The sequence below is a fragment of the Meleagris gallopavo genome, chromosome 2 (assembly GCF_905368555.1).
Source record: "Meleagris gallopavo chromosome 2, MGAL_WU_HG_1.1, whole genome shotgun sequence".
Taxonomy (NCBI): Eukaryota; Metazoa; Chordata; class Aves; order Galliformes; family Phasianidae; genus Meleagris; species Meleagris gallopavo.
In genome coordinates, this window is record NC_139405.1 from 103906823 (window position 1) to 103933951 (window position 27129).

The window sequence follows — 27129 nt, forward strand, 5'->3', positions numbered from 1 at the left end:
TCTGCTTTGACAGTGCTCCCTTGAAATCATTGGACTTTTGGTATGTTGTCTGAATTCCCCATCAGCACCCTAAGGTGCTCACACAGCAATTGAGCTACTGATCACCATTCCAATGGCACAGCAAAACTGAGTCGCTTTGGATTCTCTTTTGGTTGAGCAGCTTCTGTACCAGTGTGTCTCTTTGGCTACGAAGGTAGCATTGCTTATGGAAAGGATCCACCTCAACTTGTCTCCTCACTGTGGGTTCTGCTGGGTGGCTGTGAGGCAAAAGGAACGGATACTGATGGAACACAAAAGGACACAGGACTGAAAAGGTTCCATCTGAAGCTGCAAAACTCTTCCAGATTCCTTCAGTGCTGAACTCCTGCTTTCCCTGCAGCCTCCCTCCTCGTGTCCTCCCTCCCTCTTTTCTTTTTTTCCCTTTTAACATTACATGCTCAAATCCAACCAGCTCAAATACTTTTTAATACACTGTAAATGTAAAATAAAGAATATATGAAGTACATACAGTATATATATACATATTTCAAATACTTAAAATTCTTACGTAAAATATGATTTTTCTATATTTTTTGTGTAAAAATACATTTTAAAATGGTGTCAACTCGATTTTTCTGTACATACCCTCTATTCCAATTTAAGTCCCTTTTAAAAAGGCGAAAGACAGACAAAGGTTCAGCATCTTCTAGCTGTGTTTACAGGCCTGTTGTCAAAACCAGAAAAGCTCGTGGTAAACAGTATTGGATTTCTTCTCTTTAAGAACTCACACATTTATTGCATCAATGGACAAAACGGAATCTTTCCAGTTCTCCTGCTAGTGAAACTCCATGGCCTTGCTGAGAAACTGCATGCTTTCCATACCCTGCTCATCTAGTTCATAAATCATCCTTTGTCTTTTTTTTTTTTTTACAGATACTAAAATATATATTACTTAAAATATATTACTGTAAGCTCTTAAAATTGATCTTCAGTTATATCAAATGTATAGCATTAAAAAAAAACCAACCCCAGTTAAGGAACAGAACTGCGGATGTTGTGATCGCAGCACGCGCCTGAGATGCTCCCCTGGTTGGACTCCGTTGCCACACCAATGGAGGGAACTGCCAACCCCATGGAGGGACTCCCTGCAGCCTCCTGCATACCCACCATGGGATTTGGGAAGCTGAAAGCCTGGGCAGAGCCCAGCACGCTCCTGGGCTGACTCAGCCGTGACTGCATGGTGGGAGCTTTGGACAGCTGAGCCTGAGCTAATCCCAAGAAGATAGGAGTCTCCCCAGGGCTTCAAGCATCTAACACAGAGCGACCACTGGCCTTCTGGGCACTTCCCTGAAAAAAACCCCAAATTTCCTTCACCAGGAGGTGGGAGGGCTCCGTGCCAGCCCCCAAGCAGCTCAAAACCACCGCTGGACTGAGCATGGTTGGCACAGAGGAGCCAGCACCCAGCCTGACCGTGGCAGCTCCCGTTGGGCAGGACGCAGCCCCAGGACACGAAGGTCCCCCCTCAGTCCCAACCTGAGGGCTCACCTCCCGGCTGTGACCCAACCCTGTGCACTACACAACTCCACTGATCGTGCAGTCGCTCAGCACGTTGGTCTTTCCTTTTGATTTAAGAAGGGCATCAGAATTCCAAACAAATTTCCTTCCCTGTGCTACCAAACTGTATCCCGCAGCCTTAGCTCATCTGTGGAATTGCATTCACTCCTCCATTAAAACAAGCTTGAACAAGGTGGGGTTCTTTTTTGCACTGGAAAGTTAAATTCCATTGCTCAGTTTGTATTTCTAGTTCTCATGCTGCAGGACTTGGATTGTGGCTCGAGAGGGAAAGTATAAACCTGAGCATCTCTTCCTACTCAAGCTGCTTCTACTTCCACAAAGAGTTTGATGTTAGACTTTGTAAAATGTTTAGTATCAGATCTTATTTGTTATAGAATCATAAAATCATTAAGGTTAGAAAAGACCTCTATGGTATCAAATCCAACCATTGACTCATCACTACCATGCCCAGCAAAACGATGGCATTTCCTATAGAATGCCATCATTTAATACCTGGGCTCCAAAGTCTGTTGTTTTAAACTATGTTTAACACAGGTGAGGCCAGCAGGGAGCACTGCTATATGGGCTGCAGGATGTTCCCTTCCTAGAACACATTATTCAACAACCAGCGCCGTGAAACATGCAAAGCTTTCAAGGCTTCAGGCAGACCTGTGCTTCTGTTGGTTATTATACTCAGCTCTGTTATTCCTAATGATTTCCTGACTACTTCATGCCCTCCTGCAAACCTGTGGACGTTACTCCATCGAGTTCCTCCTGGTAGCTCGTAGCGTATGGTAAAACCAAAGACAAGCAGTGAAAAGAATTTACTATCTGAAAAAGGAATCGAGTAGAAGTAGCCCAGGAAAAGTGCTCATCTGTTAAAATAGAACTAAGGCACTGAACACTTGTAAACTTCCAAGTCGTGGCATGAGATGCCCGCATTTCCCATCCAGCCTGGCAGCCCCACATATCCCGGTGGTCACCCTGCGTCCAAACCTGGCCCGGCTCCACTCGGTTCCTATTGCTGTACGTGTTGCAGAAACCAAACTGTGTGCTACAGAGGATCGCCTGCCAAACGTAAAGGCAGCGAGGAGCTGGAGCTGCAGGGGGGTTGAGGGTGGCTTTAGGAAATGCTGAGAAGATGTGGATGCTCACACAAGGCAGCAATGCGTGCTGCTCCCTCAGCACCTCCCCTTCCCTGTCTGCAGCAGCCTCGTTGGCCATGAAGAGTTACTGATGAACGTTGAGGCGTGAACAAAATCGATCCAATTTCGCCAGCAAAACCTCCTGGCTTTTATTTGAGGCAGAATTGACTTTTTCAGTTTCTTTTGTAACTAGCTACAGCCTTCAGGCTGGGTTACGCTGGGGGATCCGCATTAGAAGGGAATTAATGTGTCTCACGGAGGAGCACATGGCCGTAATGCTTCCCTTCAGGGCTCGAGTTAACAAGGCAAGGGAAGATCCTATTCTGCCCGGGGTACCACACGGACCTCCTTCACAGCGCCCTCCAATTCCAACAATGGAGAGATGCCCGCTGGAAAGGAAGGAGGGATGCGGGCAGCGACGTGGCCAAGTCAGTGCTTCCATAGCAGCCAGCCAGGGAAGCAGCCGTCCCTCTGGTGGGCACCCAAAGCCGTGGGGCTACAGTCGTGGCCAATGCTTGTGCAGCACAACAGAACAACCAGGGGTAATTTTTTTTGAGATTTAAGTGGTTTCAAAAAAAACCCCCGACTGTACTTCTATAGTTAAATCCTTTCCACTGCTGGATGCCTAAGGAATGATGTGGAGTTAGAAAGCAGGGTCCCCAGTCAATGTCTGGTGAGCAAATCAAATCCCAGGACGTGCTGATCCTGCGTTGGAGAATACCACGCTCTGTTGGACAGGGAAGGAAATATTTCTCTGCCAAGTGATTAAGCCTGCAACTCTCTTTATCATTACGCTCCCTGCAGAAACACTCAGTGCTCCCACGTGTGGGAAACGGGGAAAGCAGCAGTGCAGTCAAATGGAAAGAAGGAAAAAGGCTTTAGGACCCCAGCTCATAAAACAGCCGTCACCTCTTTCGTTAATATTGCTTCATCTTAAAAAGGCCTTTGGATTCAAAGTGAATTCAGTGCTTTTCCATCAAAAAGATACACAGATTTGTTACCTGACCAAGATCTCGTATGGCCCCCCTCCCTCCCCCAACAGTGACAACATGGGACTGGATGTGAACCTGACGTTTTCTGGGAAGAGAAGTAACCTACAGCTCCTCCATGCGATGCACGCTCGTTGCACTACATCAGAATGCAGACTGGAGTATGGTCTAACAGCCAGCCTGTTGAAAATTAGAAATTTATTGTCGTTGAGTACCATATAGTACCATTTTGTAACTTTAATTTGGATTAATTGGAAAGAATGGATTGCGAACACCGGCACTGGGCCACAACGGAGCGCAACCAGCAGTTGGGGCAATTTGGTTTTTAAAAGACATGGAGATGCCCAGACACCAGTGAGGCCCAACGAGAGGCTTGTTTTCCACACTCAGCTTAATATAAAATCTATAGAAATGAGAGAAGTCTGACTACGTGGAGTTTTTAATGAGCCACAGTAAGCTTCCTAGAAAACAGTAGGACAGAGGGTGACATTTAGTGCACTTCACTTGCATAATGTGCTGTGATGGTTCTCAATGGTGGGGATGGCACCTTCCAGCTCACTTGAAATAATGCCTCATAAAGCAGGTTTCTGCCGAGTCCTGACAGTCTGGAAATGAAATGCAGTTCAGCACATCTTTGTGATCTCTGCTTTAAATGGTTCCTGGGATTACCAATCATCATAGTTACTGAGTTGGTTTAGTGATTTAAATTCTGGTATCCTACGGTTAGTATAGTTGCCTTTTTCAGCAGCAAACCAAGATATTACCACCCTTAAAACAAGGTTACTGCAACTGACTCCTTGGAGAGGAGAGGATATGCAATCAAAACCACCAGCCAATATTGCACAACCCAGCATGCCTTCTGGGAACGGCCATGCCACGGGTGATGGGCGATTCTTGAAGGCCGGTGTAACGTCAGCGGCTTCCAATTCTGATCAATCTGAAGTTCAGAGCAACACGGCAGCCCATTGAGGGGCTGTGAGGCTCTGTCAGCACAGACATTTTGTGCCTTGATTGCCTGGCTCCTCTCCTTGCCAAGAGAAGACCAACAACTGAGGTTTCGCTGGGGGATTGTTACCCCATCTAGAGCAGAGCTCAGCAAACATGCTGGATAGCAGGCTAGGGTTAATGGAACTGCAGTACAAGTCAAACACTATCTCCTAAAAGATTGAAAAAATATTTTTAAACAAAATAATGTGACATATTTACATAATTCCTTAAGTGCAAACTCTTGTCACAATTCACGTAGTTGAGCTCAATTTAGACTCACTGTACAAGAAGGTGCTCTTTCTTTAATGAAAGAAGAACTCTACTCTGTATTCCTGATTCAGTAACGTGTCTCTTGTGCAAGGCAGTAAATTTCCTGTTTCTTCCCAATGTACTTCCAAAAGCAAACCCAACATGGAGCCTTCCTCTTCCCACGTCACGTCCCGGTTACCGCACAACCAGGCAGGAGACACAGAGCTTAGAGGGGCCAATGCAGTCATCATGGCAGAAGGCACCGCAGCCCTTGCACATGATCATGGCTTTCAACCTGCAATAACACTTGGAAGGGGAGTCCTCCATGCTGCTGTCTTCAGCAAAGGCCTGAACCGGGATGGTCTGGCTGTGGTTGCCAGAGTTCATGGCTTGGCTGGTGGGAATGGTGGTTACAGTCACAGAGAAGGACATGACGTTCCCCATGCTACTGGACAACTGATTGCACTCAGAGAGCCCGCTCATGAGAGAGCCCTGGTTCACGTCTGGGGAGGTGGAGACGTTTATCGTGCCGCTGTAGCTGGGCCCGATGAGCTGTGCTGCCGCAGCATCTCCTCCCAGCTTCGGAGGGTGGGGGTGAGAAAGCTGGGGAAGCTGTGGCTGCGCAGAGTCTGAGGACGGTGCAGAAGAGCTGAAGAGCTCAGGGCTGCTGTGCGTTTTTCCCTTCATTGTGTGCACCATTTGCTCTTGAGCGGCCTGAATAAGATCTCGTGCTAACGCCGTTCCATCCAACTCCTGAATGTTCTCCCTGCTGCCGGCTGCCTGCTGAGACACGGCTGCTTCCGTCTTCATGCCCTTTTTAGCAAGGATGCTGTAATCTGAGAAATTTGCACCGTGTGATACCTGTTCTTTTTCACATGGAGCAGCCACCTGGAAAGCCTGGGGCTCCTCTTTTACGCTGACACGCTCGCGTTCATCACCAGTGCTCTCATCGTCCGCATCTCCTTCCTCACTGCTGCTGCCATGGCCAGCCATCTCCTCACATTCCCCAAATTCTGCTTTTGGACCACTGGCTGGGCTGTTCAGACATGAGCGGGTTTCAGGGTTCAAGGAGAAGCCTCTCCTCAAACTCTCCGAACCGCGGCCGTAGGTGGAAATGTTGAGCAGATAATGACCAGACATAGCGGGTTTGGATGTCCTTCTGCCCATGAAACCCAGCACAAATCTCTGGCTGGTGGAGCTGTTTTCTAGCTGGAAACCTGAGTGTGCGAGGTTCACTTGGGAAGGCTGAAGGACTGGGAGCAAATTCTGCCTCTGGACCCTCTTGATGAGCGTCTGAAGGATCTGCTCCTGCGTTGTTTTACTGAGCGCTTCTGGGTGCTGGTCAGCACTGGGCTCCTTTCCTGCAGGGAGCACAAATGTCCTTGGAATGTGAGGCAGAGGCCTGCTCTGGCAAAAGATCTTTCCCAGCTGCTGCGGGGATAACCCCGACTGCCTTTCACCGCCCTCGGCTCCAGCACCACTCCCTGCTACAATTGCTGCCCCTTTCTCTTCATTAGAAGCTAATGGGACAGTTTTCATTTCTGCTTTGGTGAGAGGCTTCGGCAGGATTTGCTCCAGGGGGACGCTCTTGCCTTGAAGAAGTTGGGTGACCAAAGGGTTGTTGGCAGGAATACTGGAGTTTGCTTTTGCGAGGGCCCCGCTTGAACTTGGATGGGTCTTAAGGCTAGGTGCTGCTGACAAGGTGATGGAGCACGGGGCAGATGGAGCTGACACCACCGCACCTCCAGCCTGGGCTTCTGAGCTAGTGGGGGTCAGCGAAGGCATCAGAGGGGAAGGAGACGTGCCTTTGGGGACCTCTGAGCTGGTCCCTCCTAAGGCCGCAGGTGCTACCTTGGTGATGTTGGCATTGCTATCTGCTGAGGACACAGTGACACAAGTTGTTCCATCCCTGACAGTTGATGCCCCGCAGGCCTGGCCAGGACCTGCTGGAGCAGAAGGTGCTTTCTCTTGTTTGTCACAGCCACCAGCACACGAGGAGCCCGAAACCTGATTTATAGCCACGTTTGGGGGGCTCTGTTTGATTCTGCTGATTTGCTCAATCGCTGATACCGCTGGGGAGGAGCAGTTGGTGCCTGTATTGCCAGCTGCACTTCTGGATTGCAACGTGGAAGTTTGCTGTAGTTGTGCTCTAGAAAGACTGGGGGTTGCCGGCTGCTCCTGAGTTTCCATTGGGCAATGGGTCCCTGGGCAGCGTGGAAGAAACCTTCTCGAACCTCCCCCGCTTCCAGTTCCTGCCAGTTCCAGTGCGTTTCCTCGCGTTCCAGTTTCGCCGGCTCCACTCGTCGCTGTGTTACCCGTCCCCCCGCCGCCCGCTGGGCCCCCACCGGGGCCCGGCCCTGGCACTGCTCCCCCCGAAGAAGCGGCGGCGGCGGCTGCTGCGGCCGCTGCCCTCTGAGCCCTGACCTGCTGGGCTTTGGCCTTGATGTCCGCCAAGGTTCTGGCCCCTGTTCTGGCTGGACTGATGAGTGAGGCTGGGAAACGTACCCTGGGAGAGACCTGGCCCGCAGGAAATGGCATGGGGGAGATTCGGGAAACAGGAATCTGAAAGAGAGGAGAAAAGTGGAATTGATATACAGGGAATGTTTAACCCACATCATTAAGGACAGAAGAGTTTATGGTTGAAGTTTTAGATAAATGCATTTGGAGTTCTCACTTGAGAAGAATACAAAGAAGAAGGTCCACATCCTTTTGATGTCTGGCACGCCTACCTCGGGTCTGTTATCACCTCATTAACTCAGGCTGGAAGCTCTTCCCTTGCAGGTACAGGCTGTTCCACCACGCCCCATCATTACAAAACCTACTGAGCTCAATCAAAAGCGACCAAAATTCAAGCCTCATCCCTTAGTGTAGGTTTCATGCTTAACATTACACATATGCAACTTACACCCATTTGTACATCTGTGAATTACTCTTCTACCCCTGCATGTCTGCGTTTCACTCCTCGGTGTCCTTCTATAAACAATTAATACTCTACTGTGTATCTCCACGTAAAATGCCAAATTTTAGTCCTGTCTTCTAACACATGCTCTCCACTCCCCTCACCTTTGCAGTATACTTCATGTGTGACCGCCCTTTCTTTCTAAAATGGGAATTAGGAGATCAGCACACTCATAGTAGTGCTTTTCTCTCATCTGTAACGACTTAAGCTCGTATCCTTTAAAGTCACATTTGTTTTCACACATCCACGATACTTTGCTGACTCCCAATTACCTTCTAATCTTAATAAGAGATTAGAATTCTCAGAACATACAGAAATAGAGCAATTGAATCGTTTTCCATACACGGTTTCTGCCTACGGCCCCAAACAAGGGAGCTGAGCTGGGAATTTCCTCAATAGCAGGTGTGTTTCCTATGCCTACGTCTGAGGTACAAGAGAACAGCATTGCTCAGGCCAAAGTCTGCAACCCTTCTGTCACTGTCACAATTTGTTTCTGTTTTCCTTTCTGGTAATTTACTGCTTAACTTACAGAATCATAAAGGTTGGAAAGACCAATAAGATAATCTATTTCAACCATCAATCCATGCCTGTGACCACTGAAAACCATGTCATCTTTTCATACGTAGATTCCTGCTAAGATTCAGCAGATAAAGGACTTTCCCTAAAATAGTCCTCTGCTACCCAGTCTGATACTTCACTGCATTTAGTATTAATGATAACCACATCATTTTTTGATTTATTTTTAACACAGGCAACTAGTTTACTTTCTGGACTTGATATAGTAGAGCAAACTGCTGACAGCATTCTTTCTAGACCTATTCTTGTACCAGAGGGGATACACCTCCAAAGTTCTTTGTGCTCTTGGGCTGCAGCTCCCTTTGCGATTTTGGTCCTGCAATTGCTGGAGCTCCTGGCTGAGCAGGTCTTGTAACAGATGTGCGCATACAGGAGACTTCACTGTCCTCAATTCCCTTCAGCAAACAGCTAAGCTTCGCATTTTTGGATCAAACACTTCCATCACCGTAATAAGCAGGCAACATAACTTGCATGCAGAACCAGAACTGAGCTGACCCAGCAGCGCTGACCAACACGAAGCCGCTCTGTGGATCTGCCTTCCTTTCTCCTTACCTTGAGCGGGGGCACGCGTGGCACCGGGGGCCCGGCAGCAGGAAAGGACTGCGTTTGGCTGCGAAACGCCGGCTGCTGCTGCTGGCACTTCTCCGCAATGCGCGGCTTCTTCTCAGGCGTGGTCAGAGCTTCTTCACCGCTCTCCGACTTCCTCTTATGGCCTTCAACACTGACCTCCATTTCTTCATTTACAGGGGGTTTCTTTTCTGGCGTCGGTGGGGCGACCACTGGACTTTCGGTGACCTTTGCTGCTGCTTCGGCTGCTTCAGGGCTCTTTGGTTTGCTCGGGGCCAAGACCGGGGCACGCGCAGCCTCCTTCACTTCCTTTGATGCAGCGTGCTTCCTCTCTTCTTCCAGCTTCTGGCTCACGGCAGGCTGTGGTTTCTCTTGGATGGGTTCTCCTTGGATTCCCTCTTGGATCTGGGGGTCGCTGGGCTTCGCTGCACACCCAGCTGGGGAAACTGAGGCCTCGACAGGTTTGGCTGCTTTGGGCTGCATCTCTTCTCTCCTCTCCTCTCCTCTTCTTTCCTCTGCTCCTTTTTTCACTGTGGGTGCTTCCTGGGCCACTTGTGCTTTAGACTCCAATGGAGAAGTGATCTCCTCTTTGACTGGCATGCATTTTGGCTGTTCTGCTGCTGGCTTTTCAGCCTCTACGTCATCAGCGCTGGTGTTGGCTGTCAGTCTCTCAGACTCTTCAGGACTTAATCCAGAACTAACAAGAAAAGTAGAATTTTTGTTTTGTGAAACATTCTTGCAAAAAGCATGCTATTCTTACAAAAACAAAGAGGGCTGTCTAAATACCATACCCAAAGTAAATGTAACTCTTACTGATTTTATGCCATGATCTTTGAAATCCTTCACTGCTATTAGTGCTTCCAAATGAAACAGAACTTAATAGCAATGTTTAAAACCAACTAAACAAAATACGTGGAGCACGCATTACATCTAGTCCTCTGCCCAGATACTCATTTTCCAAGCTGCAAACCAAAAGAATTTGGCCAACAGTAAACATTTCCTTTCCTTGTCCCTGCAGGCCCATCTCTGCCATATGCAAAATGTCTCACACAGCTTGCATCTGACGTCAGCTCATATGGTGACATTTGCTGAAAGGGACTCTGGGCTCCTGAAAAGCATCCCCCAATTTTTTCCACAACATGGCCAGCAGCAGAATCACTGACGTACCCTTCGCTTAGAACCAACACTGCCTGTCCTGTTCATCCATCCTTATTTACACAAGAAACGAACAAGTTGGGAACCTAATGAAGCTAGATCTTGTTGAGGTTTGATAAAAGGTAATGTCTACTGGTGGACAGCAGACGAAATCCACAGGAATAAGTGTGTCCAGAGAGACAGTGGTGGGGGTAAAAAAGATGCTGCAGGTCCTTACCTTTGGCCGTAGTAGCTTTCAAAAAAATGTTCCTTCCACAGCTCAACCTTCTTTTCCTTTTCTATTTCTTGACGTATTCTTAGCTGCATTTCTGGTGTGAACTCACCTGCAAAATGCAATAAGAGACATGTGCAAAACAAGCTACGGATAAAGTGAATTAGGATAACCACAGGAGCCCTCATGCTTGCAGATGACAGTCCTGTCTCACAGAAGCCCTCCACAGCTTTTGACAGTGCAGCCCTACACTTCTCTTGAGCTGCAAGGTGTTCCTCTGCTGCCTGTTCCTCGCTGGATTCTGCTGGATGGCAACTGCCCTCAAGCACATCAACTGGTGCCCACATCTGGTGTCCTCTGCAAACTGCCCCGGGTCACTGACAGATAGTAAATGCGTGGGGTGCCGAGACAGACCCGTGTGCTCCATGTGCTACCAGCATCCAGGTGTGAACCACGAGGCAGAACACCCCATAAGCTGCTCTCTCAGGTGGCTGTGAAGTCACCTATACCCTAACGTTACAGGTTGGACACCAGAATACTGTGGAAGACAGATATAGAATCAAGGAATCATTCGGGTTTGAAAAGACCTCTAAGATTCCCAAGCCCAACCCACCCCACCATGCCCACTGCCTCATTGCCACAGCCCCACAGTTCTGGAACACCTCCAGGGATGTTGACCTCACCACTCCCTGGGCAGCTGTGCCAAAAAGCTTTGCTCATGTTGATGTGAATGACACCTACTGATCTCTGCTTATGCACAAATTCAGGGCTTTTTTAGGCAGTCAAGCCAAGCAGGCAAGAAATGAATCCTTGCTGAGTGTTCCCAATCACCTTCTCCTTCACACACCCAGAAATGTCCTACAAGAGGGCTGCACCACGATGAAACTGAGACTGACCAGATTTGCATTTTCTCAAATGACCTTTTTGGTGCTTTTTGAAGGTGAATGCAACATTTGCCTTTCTTATTGTGGGAAATTTCTGCCAGTCTTCACTTCCTTTTCAGGATGATGGGCAGGGGCCTCTCAGGCACTGGAAGTTCCCTCAGCTCCCTGAAACGCAGCCCATCTGCTTCAAAGTCATTTGATGGTTCTGAAAATTTTTACCCATGGTGACAAACTATTTCTGTCATTTCCACCATTTCGTGCCTTGCAGAATCTTAGAATCACGAAGGTTGGGAAATCTGTCCAGGATCATCGAGTCCAACTGCTGACCCATCCCACCGTGCCCACTGCCCACATCCCTCAGTGCCACATCCCCACGGTTCTGGAACACCTTCAGGGACGGTGACCCCACCACCTCCATGGGCAGCTGTGCCACTGCAGCACTGCTCTTTTGGAGAAGTTGTTCTTAATATCCAACATGAACCTCCTCTACAAACAAATCTTGCTCCTGTATGAAGATATCCTAAGCTTCTGACCTCAGCTCAGAAGGACCACTGACCTGTATCTCTCCTCAGGTACTGATGTCAATCTGGCAGGTTGTGCTGCTTCTATCTACAGTAATGATGCCTGACCATACATTCACACTTTCACCTGACAGTCTGCACACTGTCAGGGCCTGGGTGCACTAGTTGCAGCCAAAGAAAACCTATAGGGCTGTTCTGCCTGCAGTGGGATCAAGCTTTGAGACCTGAGCAGTGATATGCTGCTTAGTGAGAACGTCAGTGGACACCTCCAGACTTGAGCCCGACTGCTGCAAGCTTTAGAGCACAGAAGGTTCTATAGTCATTGTGTTTATAATCTGGTGATTGGACACTGCTGTACCCTTTAGATGTGGAGTCATGAACGGATGAAAGGTCTTCAGTTTGGCTTTAAAGAGAAAACACCAAAGGATGAGGGCCAAAATTACAGGCGGTTCCAACAACTACAAAGTACAGACAGCTGAACTCTGTTCCTTGTCTGCTTACTGTCATAGATACACCCACAAAACATAAATGGTGATACAGAATAGGATTCATTTTCTATGGAAAAACCTCCTAAGAATCCATTGTCTGGACATGAGTAAATGGTATTCCTTTCTTAAAGTGAGTCATGGCTGACACTGCTGCCTTTATAAAAACGCTGGTGAGAGGCTGTGTGGCTGAGCTCTGTAGTGGAAACAGTCCCTGCCAAGGAGTGAGTGATGATATAGCTCCATTAAATTAAAGAGTTCTCCGAGTTTGAGATGCAAATGGTTGTTGAAGGTGCAGGCATCCTATGTATTTGTGTTGGCTGTTTTTATGGTATGTAAAGAACAACATCTTGGAGACTGACAGTACCAGATATGACAAGATCACTTCACTGATGATAAAGTGCATTATCTGGGAATATAATTTACCTTCTCTACTGAGTTGTATTTGGTTAGACAATAACAAACCTCTACTGGCATTTCACCAACATTTTAAAAACGTTTTTCATTCTTTTGCCACTTCTTCCACAAACTCACAAACTCACTCATTTTTCCACACATTAAGTTCAGAAGACAATTCCTTACTACAGTCCTTACTGTGACCTGCAGTTCATAAGATCACAGAATCACCGAGGCTGGAAAAGACCTCCAAAGATCATCTAGTCCAACCATCAACCAACCACCAGTATTTCCCCCCTAAGGGGAGATACATCTAGGCTGGCACTCACTCTTATGGGCTACACTGCCCACAGCTGTCTTCACCTAGGAACTTATCCAGCCTTTCAGTTTCTCCATCAAATTTATTCTACACATTCCCCAAACCATTGGTGAGCTGAAAGCCTTGTAACATTTTACTTCTTTGCTATGGGAAGTCTTACCTTCTGACAACCTCTCCTTCCAGCCCTGGGCAGCTGAAGTGAAGAACTCATTGTTCAATGCTGAACCACTCAGCTTCATCAAACCATCTGCCCCAACCTGGAATACATCACAAAGCAAACAGAGATAATTAGCCGAAAAGGCAAACGTCACATGTTGTGTTGTCTGAAAACAGAGCAAGAGTTGCAATGTTGCCACAAATCTCTCTACAATCGGCCTTTATTTCATTCAGAAGAAAAGAAACCAAGCCTGGGATCCAGGAGATTGCGACAAATTGCTTCAGCCCAACCCTATCCAGTTCTGCTGCTGCACAAACACACACAAACAGTGCAAGATACAGCTGGCAAGGAGAAGTGCAAGGAAACAGGACAGCAATGCCCATGAACAGCTTCTTCAGCCTTGCAAAATTAATGCAAGACATTGCCTTGAATCGCTGTCCAGAGCAAAAGCTCTGCTGTCTTCTGGGAAAAGCAGGGATATAAAAGTTATCAGGTTAAAGTAAATCTGAAATGCCTATAAACATAATCATAGCTGCCTCTGGAAAAACAGGGACAAGCGAAGCTCTAAACTCATTCAGTCTTGAAAATACAGTTAACCAAATAGGACAGTCAAGTTACAGTGCAGGACGTAAATGCAAAAGCATAAGGCTAAGACTGGAACACAGTGGGAAATGATCAACATACAGAAATAAATGTGCACTCTTCTGTTAGAAACACAAAAAGACACATTCAGTAATTTGCAGCTGCAGAACCACTCCAGAGATGTACAGAAAGAGAGGTTCCTTTTCTAATTGAATCCATATTGATTAGTCACAGAGTGAACTCAAAAGATGATCCTCTGCTGCTCATACGGTGCTGCCCATAGCTTATGTTAGGGCACAGCCCTGGGCTATGTCTCAGTAAGTGCCCACTTGGTTCGAGAGGCACTAAGCCACCCCTACACACACACAGCAGAGAGGGGACCTTTTGCATTTGGCACATCCAATGTCTTCACCTCTTCTGTTTACTACAGGAGAGTCTGACATTGCTATGGAGTGTGTCACTGTGGGGTGGGAGATTTACTACAGTGAAGTGCAAAATGCGCCCTCTCAGAAGCTAAGCTGCATTATTTAGATAATCAAAATTCGTTCTCAGTCAAATTCTAATTGAATTTAAGGATAATTAAACTTAAGAGTTGGGACAGAATTGTCTTGCCATCTGCTGTGAGCTTCTTGCCAGTAAACTCCAGCTGCAAACTCCATCACATCGTACTTTGACACGTACCTCACTACTGCAAAGGCAACAAGACTTAAAAAACAAGTCCTCCAATTATTTATTGAACTAACGAGCCCTTGATGAGTCTGATTGAAGACTAGAATTTATGACACAACATTACAACTCTTCCTAACTCCTAACGGATCTGCTCAAGACAGCACCCTCTGCAAAGCAGACCTCAGTGCAGCTGTGTGACCCATATGCATTATTAATGCTCCGTGAGCTGCAGAACAGCAGCACAAACAAAAAGGCTTCATCTTGAAGCAGCTGGTTTGGCTGCATGCTGCTGACTGTACCAACTGGATTTCCACTTTCTATAGGAGCCTGGAATAACTACAGCTGAGATGCAGACCCCTTGGGAGCGACTGAGGTGAGTATGAATTGGCATGTAGCACTGATCTGAGCAGACATAGTAAAATATCTTCAAGGGACACCCAGATCAGATACATGATGTCCCAAAGCCAGCCTTGGTGTCTGCAGAATGTTCAGGATTGCTCTAGGCTGTATGTGAATACATCTGAACGAACATCCCTACGACAGAAGTGGAAAGGCAGTGCAGAATCCCAGGGAAGCACAGTGCAGAATCCCATGTTGCTTGGAAGCTCGCAGGCCTATTGAGGTAGGAATGCTGATATCAACATATCATATGATGGAGGTTAAAGGAAGTATCCTTGTTCAAGCTCTAACCTTTCTGGCACTCAGCACAAACAGACTGAACTTCACTCCCTGAACTCACTGTATTTTTCTCCTTTTAGAAGCAAGGGTAACATTTGGTCTCATCTCTATCACCCCTGGATCCACAAGCTGCTGAAGAAAACTGCTGTGATGTTAAGACTGCTTCAAGCAGGTTGTTTTGTATCCCTCAGCATGGAATTCACCAGATCCACCTGATGTGGATCCCATTCCTTCCCACCAAATACTTTTTTGGCTTTTCAAGTCCTTTTCCTCCCACACACAGAGGTGTAGAGCACATCATGTGCAAAAAACAAACTGCCCCGTAGCTGCCTCCTGTTGTGTGCCTGGTGCCTTTAACCTGCTGCGTGTTTCAGATCAGGACACCAACTCTTTGGGGTTTACTCTGCAATCTGGACAGTATAAAAATGCAATTGAAAACTCACTTTGTTTTTAATTTACCAAATCCCAAAATTTGACAGCGGCAAGACGAGATAATGAGAAACAGAAGAGGGAACTGAATTCCAGTGTCTGTTTAGGTATTGGGAAGGCACCTGTTCAAAAAGCTGTACCAAAGAGTCTGGGAGAGGACAGGAGAGGAAAATGTTGATACCACCGTGCTCCTCGTGGAGTCTGATGTACCACAAACACTTCTCTCAGTGTAGCTGGGAACGTAGTGTTGACTGGATGGAACTAAGCCACTGATTTATAAACTTGAATTCTTTAATCTGGTAGCAACAAATACCCAAAGGAAACATAGAAGAATTTTCTAATATTTTGCACAGTACACAGAATCATAGAATCACTCAAGTTGGAAAAGACCTTAAAGATCATGGAGTCCAACCACAACCCAACCATCCTACCCTAACTCCAACAACCCTCCGCTAAATCATGGCCCTGAGCACCACATCCAAACGGATTTTAAACACATCCAGGGATGGCGACTCAACCACCTCCCTGGGCAGCCCATTGCAGTGCTTAACCACTCTTTCTGTAAAGAAGTGGCTCCTGATATCCAACCTAAACTTACCCTGGTGCAACTTGAGGACATTTCCCTTCATCCTGTTACCTGTCACCAGTGAGAAGAGACCAGCCCCACTCTTCTGTAAGCACCTTTCAGGTATTGGAAGAGAGCAATAAGGTCTCCTCTCAGCCTCCTTTTCTCCAGACTAAACAGCCCCAGATCCCTCAGTCTCTCCTCGTTGTTGGATGCCAAGGGCAGCTTGGTGACCAAGGATCAGGATAAGGCTAAGGTACTTAATGCCTTCCTTGCCTCAGTCTTTAATAGTAAGAAAGTCTACTCCATTAGAAATTAATGTAGCACTTGGATGTCTGGACGATCTCTGGAGGCATTCAAGGCCAGGCTGGATGTGGCTCTGGCAGCCTGGTCTGCTGGTTGGCGACCCTGCACACAGCAGGGGGTTGGAACTGGATGAGCATTGCGCTCCTTTTCAACCCCCATAGTCCATTCTATGATTCTATGCTTCTGTGTCTCATCAGATTTATTCCCTACTGATACCAAGAGCCTTCTCTCTGCCCTCACACCACCGCTCACCTGCCTGTCCACCTCTGGCAGCAGCAGCAGCAGGCGCTGCTGGCACTCTGTGGGCAGAACAGAGAACGTGTGCTTGTTGATCAGTGCCCTCAGGTTGGTGTTCACCAGGATGGAGTCGGGAGTTTCCACGTCAATTTCAGCACACTTTGTTCTCTTCAGCTGCCCTGCAAAGAACCAGAGACAACAGAGTAGCATCTTATCTATGAGAGGATTAAAGGCTCCCAAAGAGCACTTCAGCGGTCCATTTCAAACCTTAACTTGAAATACACCATTTACCTTTGCAAAAGGTTATACATATAGTTAAAAACAAAATGTGGGAGGTCATTTCCGTCACTGAATTCTTCCTACTGCATCATACCCTGGGTCAGTTCATCTGGACATCCTAGGAAGGCTGGGTGTCTACCTGGGGGCTGGCAAGAACTCTTTTTCAGAAGGGTTTCTGCACAAGCTTTCAGCCACATCAGTTTTCTATTTTAAGCCTCCAGTTAAGGTCACACTGTTCTTAGGGATTTCTTCTCGGACTTTCCTGTTTTACTCTCACTAAAAGCAGCTCATTCTGCTTGTGTTGAAACCACAAGCCTGGACAAAGCAGCAAAAATGAGCAATCTTCTTTCCTTTCCTGCGTTTGAAAGCCAACAAATTCAGCATTAACTCTTATGCTACAGCCAGCTTCATGTACGTGCTGCAAACTCAGAAAATAAAAGCAAAGAAAGCATTTCTCTCACGTACACGACTCCCTCAGGAAATGCAGGTTTGTAATTTATCAGGAGCTGCAGTTTCCTGATTACAGAGTGAGCCGAAGCTGGGTTGGAGAGCAGCATCTCAACCTGGCTGCGTGGTTCCCATCTGATTGAGAGTTCATACACAGAAGTGGCACCTGAGCATTCCTCTGCCTTGGTTTTTTTCCCAGTATTTCATTCGTATGAACTTGAGAACTTGGAAATTCTTCCGCATCAGTGGATCACAATCCTTTTTAAATGGCCAAGGTAATAACTGTAAAAGCAGCCTTATCTCATGTGGCTCTGTAAATGGGTCGGAGCCTTGAGGTGATGGTGTGGGAGAAGGAAAGGGGAAAGTGAGAAGCCTCAGAGGATTTGTGGGTGAACAGTTCTCAACTGATGGGATTCTGGTCCAGTATGTAATGAGAACACACTGTCCTCCTTTCCTTGTGACTTCTAGAGGCAGGTCAAGGTGCCACTCTCACACAACACCCTATTTTATTCCACCAAATCTACAGAGATGTCTAACATGCAGGGACTGGCACTTCAGCTAGCTTCCCAGGCTTCCCTAAGTCAGACCTCCAGGGCACAAATCATCCTGCAGTAAGACAGAATCTAATGGAGGGCAAATGAAACATGCCCTCAGAGTGCCTGTTCTTCACCGGAGATAAAGGAAATCTGGGATGATTAGCATGGATGGAGCAGTGTTAACCAAGGTCAACCCCATCCTTGGTATATGCAAAAGAAACTACAGAAGTTGAGGAAAGTTGAGAAAGATGAATGGGAAGGAAGCTAAGTAACCGGGGCCTGAAGGATCTGGGAAGGAGCATTTTTTCCTCTTTGTATGTTAGCATAGTGTCTTAAGTACATATGAAAAGCCTTCAAAATAATGCAGATCCTCCTTTGCTTCTCAAACTGAGCTCCAAATTCACAGGTAGAAACCCTTGATGCTACAAAATGAGCAACGGCTTATTTGTACACGAAAGGTTTGAATTATTTATCTTAGTTCATGCAGAATAGTGGGAGTGCCTTCCACAAATCACTGAGAAACGGAATTAATGCCATGCTTTAGTGGACGCTGCTATTCTGGCTTTTGTTCTGTCATCACAACAACTAAATCTCCGTAATCAGAAAAAATAAATGTCTTACTTGCATGGAGCCTGTCAGATCTCTGGAACGGTTTCTTCCCCAGCCCTGGCAAGGAGTTGTCAAGCTTAACAGAGGCAGAGGAACTGGAGGTGGAGTTCTGAGAGCTGTTTGAGTGTCCATCCGACTGCTTTCCTACCCAAGCTGCACAGGAAATTGAAACAGTTCAACACAGGGATATACAAAGAAATATTATACAAGACATCTGTTTGGACTGAAATAAAGATTCTTTAACACGCTCACTGCAATCCCAGCAGCTCTGGGACAAGCACTCCTATGATATTTACACTCCTTTATTCTTGTAGCACTTATTTCACAGCAGGCTGAGAGCAGAACAGCCCTCTGTAGCTCTCTCATTATCACAAAACAAAGACAAAATAAAGAGATGGACACCCATTTCAGTTATGGTTTGAGTCTATTTTCCTGCTAATCCCATTTTACTTCCCATTTATATTCAGTCCATAACGATCTTGTTAAAACGTCCTTTCAGATGCAGCTTTAATTTCTACCAGAGTTCACTGTCACAAAAAATCTTTTCCTGCCTTATGTGTACTTTCTGATTTTTTACCTTTTATTCTAAATGTTATTATTTTAGACCAACCTCAGTAATTCCTCCTCCCCTTTCAAATACTCAGATATTTTCATGTCCTCCCCCAGAGTCACTACTTAGCTGGTGATTTCACCACTATGATTTTGCCTTACAGAGCAGTGCCACCCACATTCCTTTTTGCTCAGCAGTACTATCTTCTGCTGGTGGGAAGGATTTCTTCCCCACATTCTCCCTGCCTGCCTTTCTGTCCTCTTTCTAAGTGAGATGAGTTAAGAACACGACCAGGTCTTCCCTCCTCTCTTTAGGTTTACAGATAACAACAGGTCTCCACTTAAGAGCTCAACTGAGGGTGCATGAATGTACGCTGTTCCTACTAAACAAGTACAGCAAAAGCTGGGACATGTATCTATCAGGGAGGTTCAGGTTGGGTATTAGGAACAATTTCTTCTCATAAAGAGCAGTGCTGCAGTGGCACAGCTGCCCAGGGAGGTGGTGGGGTCACCAACCCTGGAGGTGTTCCAGAGCCGTGGGGATGTGGCACTGAGGGAGGTTGGCAGTGGGCACGGTGGGGTGGGCTGGGGTTGGACCTGTGGACCTGAAAGGGCTTTTCCAAAGCTAGTTTTTCTGTGATTCTCTTGAGACAATGTGTGAAATGAGTTTAATGCTTAACTCCAAAGCAAATGTTGCACCCACTGTCAAAAAGGGTGAAAAATACACACTGAGAAAATGTAGGCCAGTCACATTCATCCCTGTGAATGTCACACTGGAGCACATTTCTGTGCACACGAAGGAGAAGGAAGCAGTCAGCGTGTATTTAGCAGGCATAAATCATGCCTGAATAGCTTGATTACCTTCTGCCATCCAAATGACTGGATTTGTGGACGAGAGAAGACAGGTGGATGCCAATTACCTCAATTTCAGCAAGACATTTGACATTGTGTCCTGAAATGCTGCAGGCAAGCTGAGACATTAGGTTTGGATGGGTGGACAAATGGAAGGGAAAAATCACAGAATGGCAGAACTGCAGCTGGCTGGCTGGTGATGCTTGGGGAGCAACGCCAGACAGAATCACTGAAACAAACACTGAGGTTGGAAAAGACCTCTAAGATCATCAAGTCCAACCATCAACCCATCACCACTATGCCAACCAAAGGTAACCACAAAGCAGGACCACGGCTTAGGACAAACACAAGATTAATGGTTTTCTCCTGATCCTTTTAGGAAGGGTCTGAACTACAAAGCTGTCTGGGAACAACAGAAAACATCATCAACTATTCAATAGCCACATCACTTACTCTGCTTTTAAATGATGCATGAAGCACAGCTGATAAGTATGGCCATTTCTTTCAAATGGATGTACAGCACATGGCTGCAACCTTGCATATGTCTGAACAGATGTGCAAGAAACATTCCAGCAGTATGTAACCAGCAAGCCAGGACAGATTGGTCTAGTTTTGGTTTGGATTTCTTTAGGGCTATTTGGAAAGGGAGAATAAACAAACACACTAAAACAAAGGAAGAACTTTATACTAAGGAAAATGAGCAAGAGATGAGACAACATTTCCAGTTATGTGAAAGGCTGTAGAGAGAAGATATCAAATAACCAAATGATCAAATAACCTTCTATTTCCACAGTGGACAGGAAGGAAATCTTGGTTTTAAACCAAACCAAGGAAAGATTTTGATTGGAGACTGATAAAAACAATTCAAGGACAGAGTTAACTAAGCAGGAAGGTCAAGACTTGCAGGGAGTTTCTGGCCTTTGCAACAGTGTCTCCGAGAACAGAGTGAAGAAAGCATCTGTCAGGACAGCACAGCAGATCCTGCCCTGAGGAAAGGATGTGGCCAAGATGAGCTCTCAGGGATACTCCTCGTGCCAGCTTCTGATGGCTGTGGAATTTTTAACGTGACCAGTGAACTGCAGCATAGTTCATAGAATTATACCAAGAAAATCCAACAGCAAAGTGTTCATGTGACTACTGCTACTTTACTGCATTACTGCCATGCAGTCCTCTCTGGCTACTTCCGTACTCGTAAACTAAGTGGTGTTGCTGGGCATTTCCCTGGCTGTAAGAAGGGCAAAAAGTTAAGAAGACTAAAAATAGCTGAGGGTTTGAGATTGGAAATGTAATTTTGCTGTGGTCTTTTGTGTATTTTCTCTCTCATTTTTTGGGCAGCCATTCTCTCAGATAACTGGTAATAGAATGCAAAGTGATGGCCTCAAGTTGTACCAGGGGAGGTTCAGGTTGGATATCAGGAAAAATTTCTTCTCTGAAACAGTGATCAGGCATTGGGATGGGCTGCTTAGAGAGGTGGTGGGTCACCAAACCTGGAGGCTGTCCAGAACAGTGGGCATGTGGCACTGAGGGATGTGGTCGGTGGGCATGGTGGGATGGGTTGGGGTTGGGCTTGGGGATCTGAGAGGTCTTTTCCAACCTGAATTGGAACCTACGATTCATGGCTGCCAGTCTCGGTCACTTCATCTGTGACAGAAGCCTTTTACAGTGAGCGCTCTTGCTGTGTTTTTCTCAGTGGTTCCATTTTCATGGTCATCATCTTCCTGAGATGAATCAAGATCAGCCACATAAATCAAGGCTTAACGATGGAAAAATGGGGAATTAGGAAGGAGAGAATTTCCCACCCATGGAAGTGTTTGAGTTTGAAAGAAAGCACAGCATTTTACTCATAATAATGAGTAAACAGTGGGGTTAAGAGTGGAGCTAAGTGCTGGGACTTCAGACAGGACCTGACTATGTGCTGCAGAATCAGAATCAGCAGGACTGAACCAGAGAAGATCTTTGCTTTTTGGTAGAGATTTCAGTCCCCTATTATTCTGCAGGAGGACTTCATGCCAATGGATAACTGAGTGACAGAAGAACAGATGTGATTCACTGCACAGAAACAGAAGTGATGTGCAAAAAGAACTCTCCTAAGCTTACATATGCAGTGTTGGGCTCTAAGATAGAAAATAAGTCAGGAAAGAGTCTTGGAACTTTAACAGTTCTAGGAAAATGCCTTCTCTTGGCCAGGTCAAAAAAAGATAAAGCAAATGCTAGGGATGGTTAGCAAAGGAACAAAGTTTAGAATACCATGACACCATACAAATTCAGAACGGATCCACACCCTGAATGTGCCGCAGGGTTTTAATTCAGTCAGTTTATAGGAGTAAGATGGACAGCAGGACTCCTCCAACTGAGAAAGAGATGTCTGCCCCAGGCCCTGCAGCACCTTGGGCTTGGTATAAACCACGCACTAGAAACGCAGAAGCAATTTGCTGCATCTTAACAACTTAAATCACGCCTACAGAACCAGGAGCTCATCCTGGAAAGCAGTTCTGATGAGAAGAACTTAGATGTAACTGGCCAGAAGTAACCACACACAACTTGTGATGAGCAGTGAAAACCTGCTGCTGGGAAGGAAGCAAACGTATTGCTGAATGAGAAAGAGCAGAGCAACCCTGTTCATGGCAAGGGGGTTGCAACTGGATGATTTTTAAGGTCCCTTCCAATCTAAACCATTCTGTGATGATTCTGCGATTGCATCCATTTCGAATGTAGTGTAATTTCAGGAAAGCACTTCAGAATCTTTCAGGTAAAAACATGCATCTTTGGAACACGACATGAAAGCCACAGTGCAGAATGAAAAGAAATGAATGCTAAAAGAAACTCTGCCTAATTTGCTTAGTCACGAGAAGGACCTGACTACAGTGCATATGTGCTAAGGGGGATGACATCTGTCACAGAAAGATGTTGAACAGGACGACGGCACAGTAAAACCCATTCAAGATCTGTTCTTAACAGAACGCACTCCTAATACAGTCCAAGTCGGGGAGAAAGGAACTAGAATATTTCAGAAACAAAACCATTTGAGAAGAGGACTTCATTCTTTCCTCCCCTAAGAGAAAGAAAAAGCCAAGTTACAATGACAGTGACAATAGCAATGAGCAGGACAGGAGTGTTGCTGCCACGTACCAGGTTTTGTAGGTGTGGAGGCACTGGCTGCCTTGACAGCCTTCAGCAGGACGTGCTGATTAGAGGACACCGGCATGCCTGCTCTGCATTGCTGCTGCTGCTGCTTCTGCTGCTGCTGTTTCAAGGCCTGGGGAAGAGGAAATTCAGAAATCATTAATGCATAGTACAAGCATCTTGACTTACAGCAGATGGCAGCTGGATTCTCACGGTGAGCACATAAAAAGCTTTCGTTCATTCTGCATGGGACACCGATGCTGCCTATTTAAATACAGCACTACAGGTACACACGTTGCCTACCTTTGCACCTACAGCCAAGAGGTAATGGTTGCAGAATACCCTAAGTTGTGTTGTTACATTAAAAAAAGATATCTCTAGAGGAAGGAATTCCAAATCTGGAGCTGGTTCAAGTAGTAATTACATAACTCATTTCAAAGTATAAACTCCATAACGTAATTCATTTTCACCTCCTGGAGAAGCAAGTAGCAACTTACTAAAAACATTCAGCAGAGACAACGTCCATTAGGAAAGATATTTTTTTTTTTATAATTAGGAAAGTAATAAGGAATAGAACACTAGAATCCTTTGCTACAATAAAGGCTGTTAAGACAACTACAGCTTTGCCAAAAAAGCACCAGTGGCTGTGACAAGGAAGTAAGAAGGCAATTTGGTTAAACTGCAGCTGCTACCCAAACCAAAGTGTGTGCTTTCAAAAAATGAACTCAAAACTAAACAGAACACATTCCAACAGATAGAGCACACACCAGAATTTAAGGAGTGAGAGAAAACAATATGCTCCATATACACAAACGAGTGGGGCTGTTAGTGAGACAACATCACTATCTTATACAAATCATAATAAAATACAGTTACGAGCAGGAGAGGGAATATAAATACCCAGGAGCCCCCAGGAAGGGGCCACATGAGGAAAGTGAAAGACAGACCCTCAGTTTGGAAAGGCACCACTTGAAGAAGACTGACAACAGGAGGACACAAATAACCAAGTGACATGGCAGATTCCTATTTTCCTATCTATTAAGTAGTTCCTAAATATTCACTTGCCCTGCAGGGAAAAAAAAAATAAATAAATCAGTGAAACTGAAAAACAACAAAATTGAAAATTGAGAAGAGTAAACATTCCCTGCTATGCACAATTAATCTCCTGTTATTGAGGTCAGAAGCTTAAGAAAAAAAGATAGGGAGGTATTCAATACAAATTCAATTCCCATGTAATAGTCTAATCACTGAGACTGCAGCATCTGAACTTGCACATATGGATGGTGTGGGAGAGCTGGAGAAAAGCCTTGATGCAGGCAAGGACTACAACAACCCGTTCTCCCCTCACCCACAGATTGTCTTTTCATCACAGGTCTGCGGATCACTGCCTGCCTTCCCTGCAGAGCAGATCTCCAGCCACACACACCAGGGTGACTGCTGGGTGTTAATTCTCTGCTCAGGTTCCAGCTCAAGCCTTGCAGGTCCTTGCAAAAAGGAGCTTGTTCACCTTCCTTGGCCATCAAAGTATGGTCGTGACTGTGGGTTCGGACCTCAACCAGAGAACACAGCCCATGTTCAGATGGGATATTAGGAAAAATATCATCTCATAAAGAGCAGTGCTGCAGTGGCACAGCTGCCCAGGAGGCGGTGGGGTCACCAACCCTGGAGGTGTTCAAGGAACGTGGGGATGTGGCACTGAGGGAGGTGGGCAGTGGGCACGGTGGGGTGGGCTGGGGTCGGACCTGTGGATCTCAGGTCTTTTCCAACCTGAACGATTCCATGATTCTGTGGGTGTTTGATTTACCAACCCAAGAGCTGTAGGGAGCAGCCCTGCTCAGCTCCTGGCCTTACTCCTTCCGTGCGTGTGTGGCAACATCAGCTTACAAAACTGGATTAAGATGAAGGCCAGCAGCATAAACAATATTAAAACAGAGGGTGTGGCTGCTAACCTCTGAAAACTCCAACGAGATCTGAATTCTGATGGCTTTGGGATGGCTGCTTGAGCTATGTGAGGAGGAGGTGAGGTCAGTGAAGTGGAGAGGAGCAGAGGAAAGAACTGGGGCAACATCTGCATTTCCCAGCCAAGGGTGAGAAACTGCCCATCTTCCTGAATCTGGATTATGAATTTCAGAATCGGAATGCCTTTTTTTCTGTATCACCACACAATCACTACAACCAAGGAGGATTCTCCCTGGCAATGTTTCATCGTTCTACCAGGATGAGTGCTGACACGCCTCTGTGGATTTAGATCGAGGTAATGCACATCTCCACCTCACAATTCTCCCAAAAGACTGTAAGGAACAAGTGGCTTATGCAGCAATATGGTGTTCAGGGGTTAAACATCCTCACTTAGAAATCTGCTCTCTCTTCCCTCCAGTGATGTTATAATTACCCAGCACTGAGTCCAGCCAGCTGTCTCCTCGACTGCATGCAAGCAAATAATCTGGGTATAATTAAAAATATGAAAGCTTTCTTTAGGATTATGAGGGAAATAAAAATTATGTTTTTTTCCAGTATACTCATAAGGCCTTCGTCTCCCTCCAGCTATTGATGCTTGCTCATTCTACCTAATTTTCACAATTTTTCCTGTCTACAGCAGGAACTGTGTTTAGGAAGAGGTGGCTGATGTGATAGTTGGACAAAATGGCAGAATTCCATTGGAACTAAAATTAAGCAATGGATTGGGCACACAATGTTCTTCATTTGATCCAAAGCCACAGTGAGTTTTAGGCAGGTGGGTTAGAATGGTTGAATGGTTACAGCACTCTTCAGCAAAACTCTTTTTCCAGTGTGCCCAGAAGATAAGTTATCAGTACACTACCACCTGAAACACTCTCTACTCTAGGAAGAAAATTCAGGGAGAAATGCTGCTGTGATGGAAGACAGTGACCATCAGAAACAGCTTTTGGCCTTACAGACAGCTGCAGAATGGTGCAGTATGATCAAGGTATGCTACGTGCCAAGGTCAACACGTGTTTCCCCATTTGTCTTTCTTTCTGACTTTACTTCCCCAGCCCAAGAGAGCTGAGAACAGTGAAACTGAGAACACCATCTAAATTTTGGACCTCACCAGGTCTGACATACGTCAGTACACACGGAGTCAGCGTTGGAACAAGAATGTTCCAGAGGTAAGCGCTGCAAGAAGAAAGGTGGGGTGAAGCGTGGGGAGAGCAGAGATGCAGGGGTGGATGCAGAGGTGGGGAAGGCTAGTGGCAAGAGGAGCAGAGGGAATGCAGAGATGGCAAGTGGGAAACTATTAGACGAGAATTAGAAAGAAGAGAGGCTTGACATCAGTCTAACTCCTGCTGGAAACAAAGCTCCAGTTTATTCCATTTCTTTATCTTCACCTGCAATATTTTCCTCAACAGCATGTTCTAATTGGATCCTTATCTCTCACTGCAAATCCTTTTCCAAACACCACGGGCATCTCTAAGAGCTGAATACCATCCTGAGTGTTGTTTCTCAGCTGGGAAAAGCTGGGAAAAGAGGCTGAGAAAAGGTAAATTCTACCCAGAACACATCAGGATTTCATCTGTCCGTGACAAGCTTCCGTAATCCCTCGACTAGCACCTCCTCTGCAGCTTGATTCATAACTCCTTGCAGATTTTTGCTTGACTAAGGAGTAAGTCTGACCCTGTTAAAGCACTTCCTTTCTAAGGATCAAGGAAAACTAAACAATGCAGTTGGGGAAACACCTGCAAATAAGATTCTCGAGGGAATAATTCATCCTGCATTTTTTCATTAAAAGAACCAGACTGTGTGAGGTACAGTTATCTGTTCCATCCTGAGAGCATGCAGTAAGCTCTACATACGAGCACACAAAACAACCAGCCCTGCTCCTTCTCTCATAATGCCCACTAGAGGAGCCGTGCAAAGCCAGCATGCTCTGCTTCCCCTCTGTCACCTCCACAAATACACACTGGACCACGGAGTTCACTGGAAGGGAAAGTATGCCCCTATTGAGGGGAATAAGTTAAAGGATTTAATTCTTCTCTCAGAAGAATCTTCCTTTTTCTAAAACAGACTGTAGAAAGCTAAGCACATTCATCAAAAAGTTTGGGTGAAAATCAGTATCTCGTATTGATTTTCTAAAATAACAATGATAAAATTTCCAGGTGCTTTTTCAAGCAAGACA

At 46.0% G+C, this 27129-nt stretch overlaps 1 protein-coding gene across 2 annotated transcripts in view; it reads right to left on the reverse strand.

Annotated features, from left to right (window-relative positions):
* Window positions 1-447: 447 nt before the first annotated feature.
* ASXL2 (ASXL transcriptional regulator 2) overlaps window positions 448-27129 on the reverse strand; it is an 86494-nt gene continuing 59812 nt past the window's right edge. For both annotated transcript variants that reach the window (XM_085218204.1, XM_010708025.4), the window contains 7 exons: window positions 23001-23127; window positions 18483-18623; window positions 16615-16778; window positions 13137-13233; window positions 10378-10483; window positions 8991-9702; window positions 448-7465 (listed from right to left, as the gene is read on the reverse strand). In XM_085218204.1, the coding sequence (XP_085074330.1) occupies window positions 5099-7465; window positions 8991-9702; window positions 10378-10483; window positions 13137-13233; window positions 16615-16778; window positions 18483-18623; window positions 23001-23127 (3714 nt within the window). In that variant the 3' untranslated portion in view covers window positions 448-5098. The remainder of the gene's footprint in view (window positions 7466-8990; window positions 9703-10377; window positions 10484-13136; window positions 13234-16614; window positions 16779-18482; window positions 18624-23000; window positions 23128-27129) is intronic.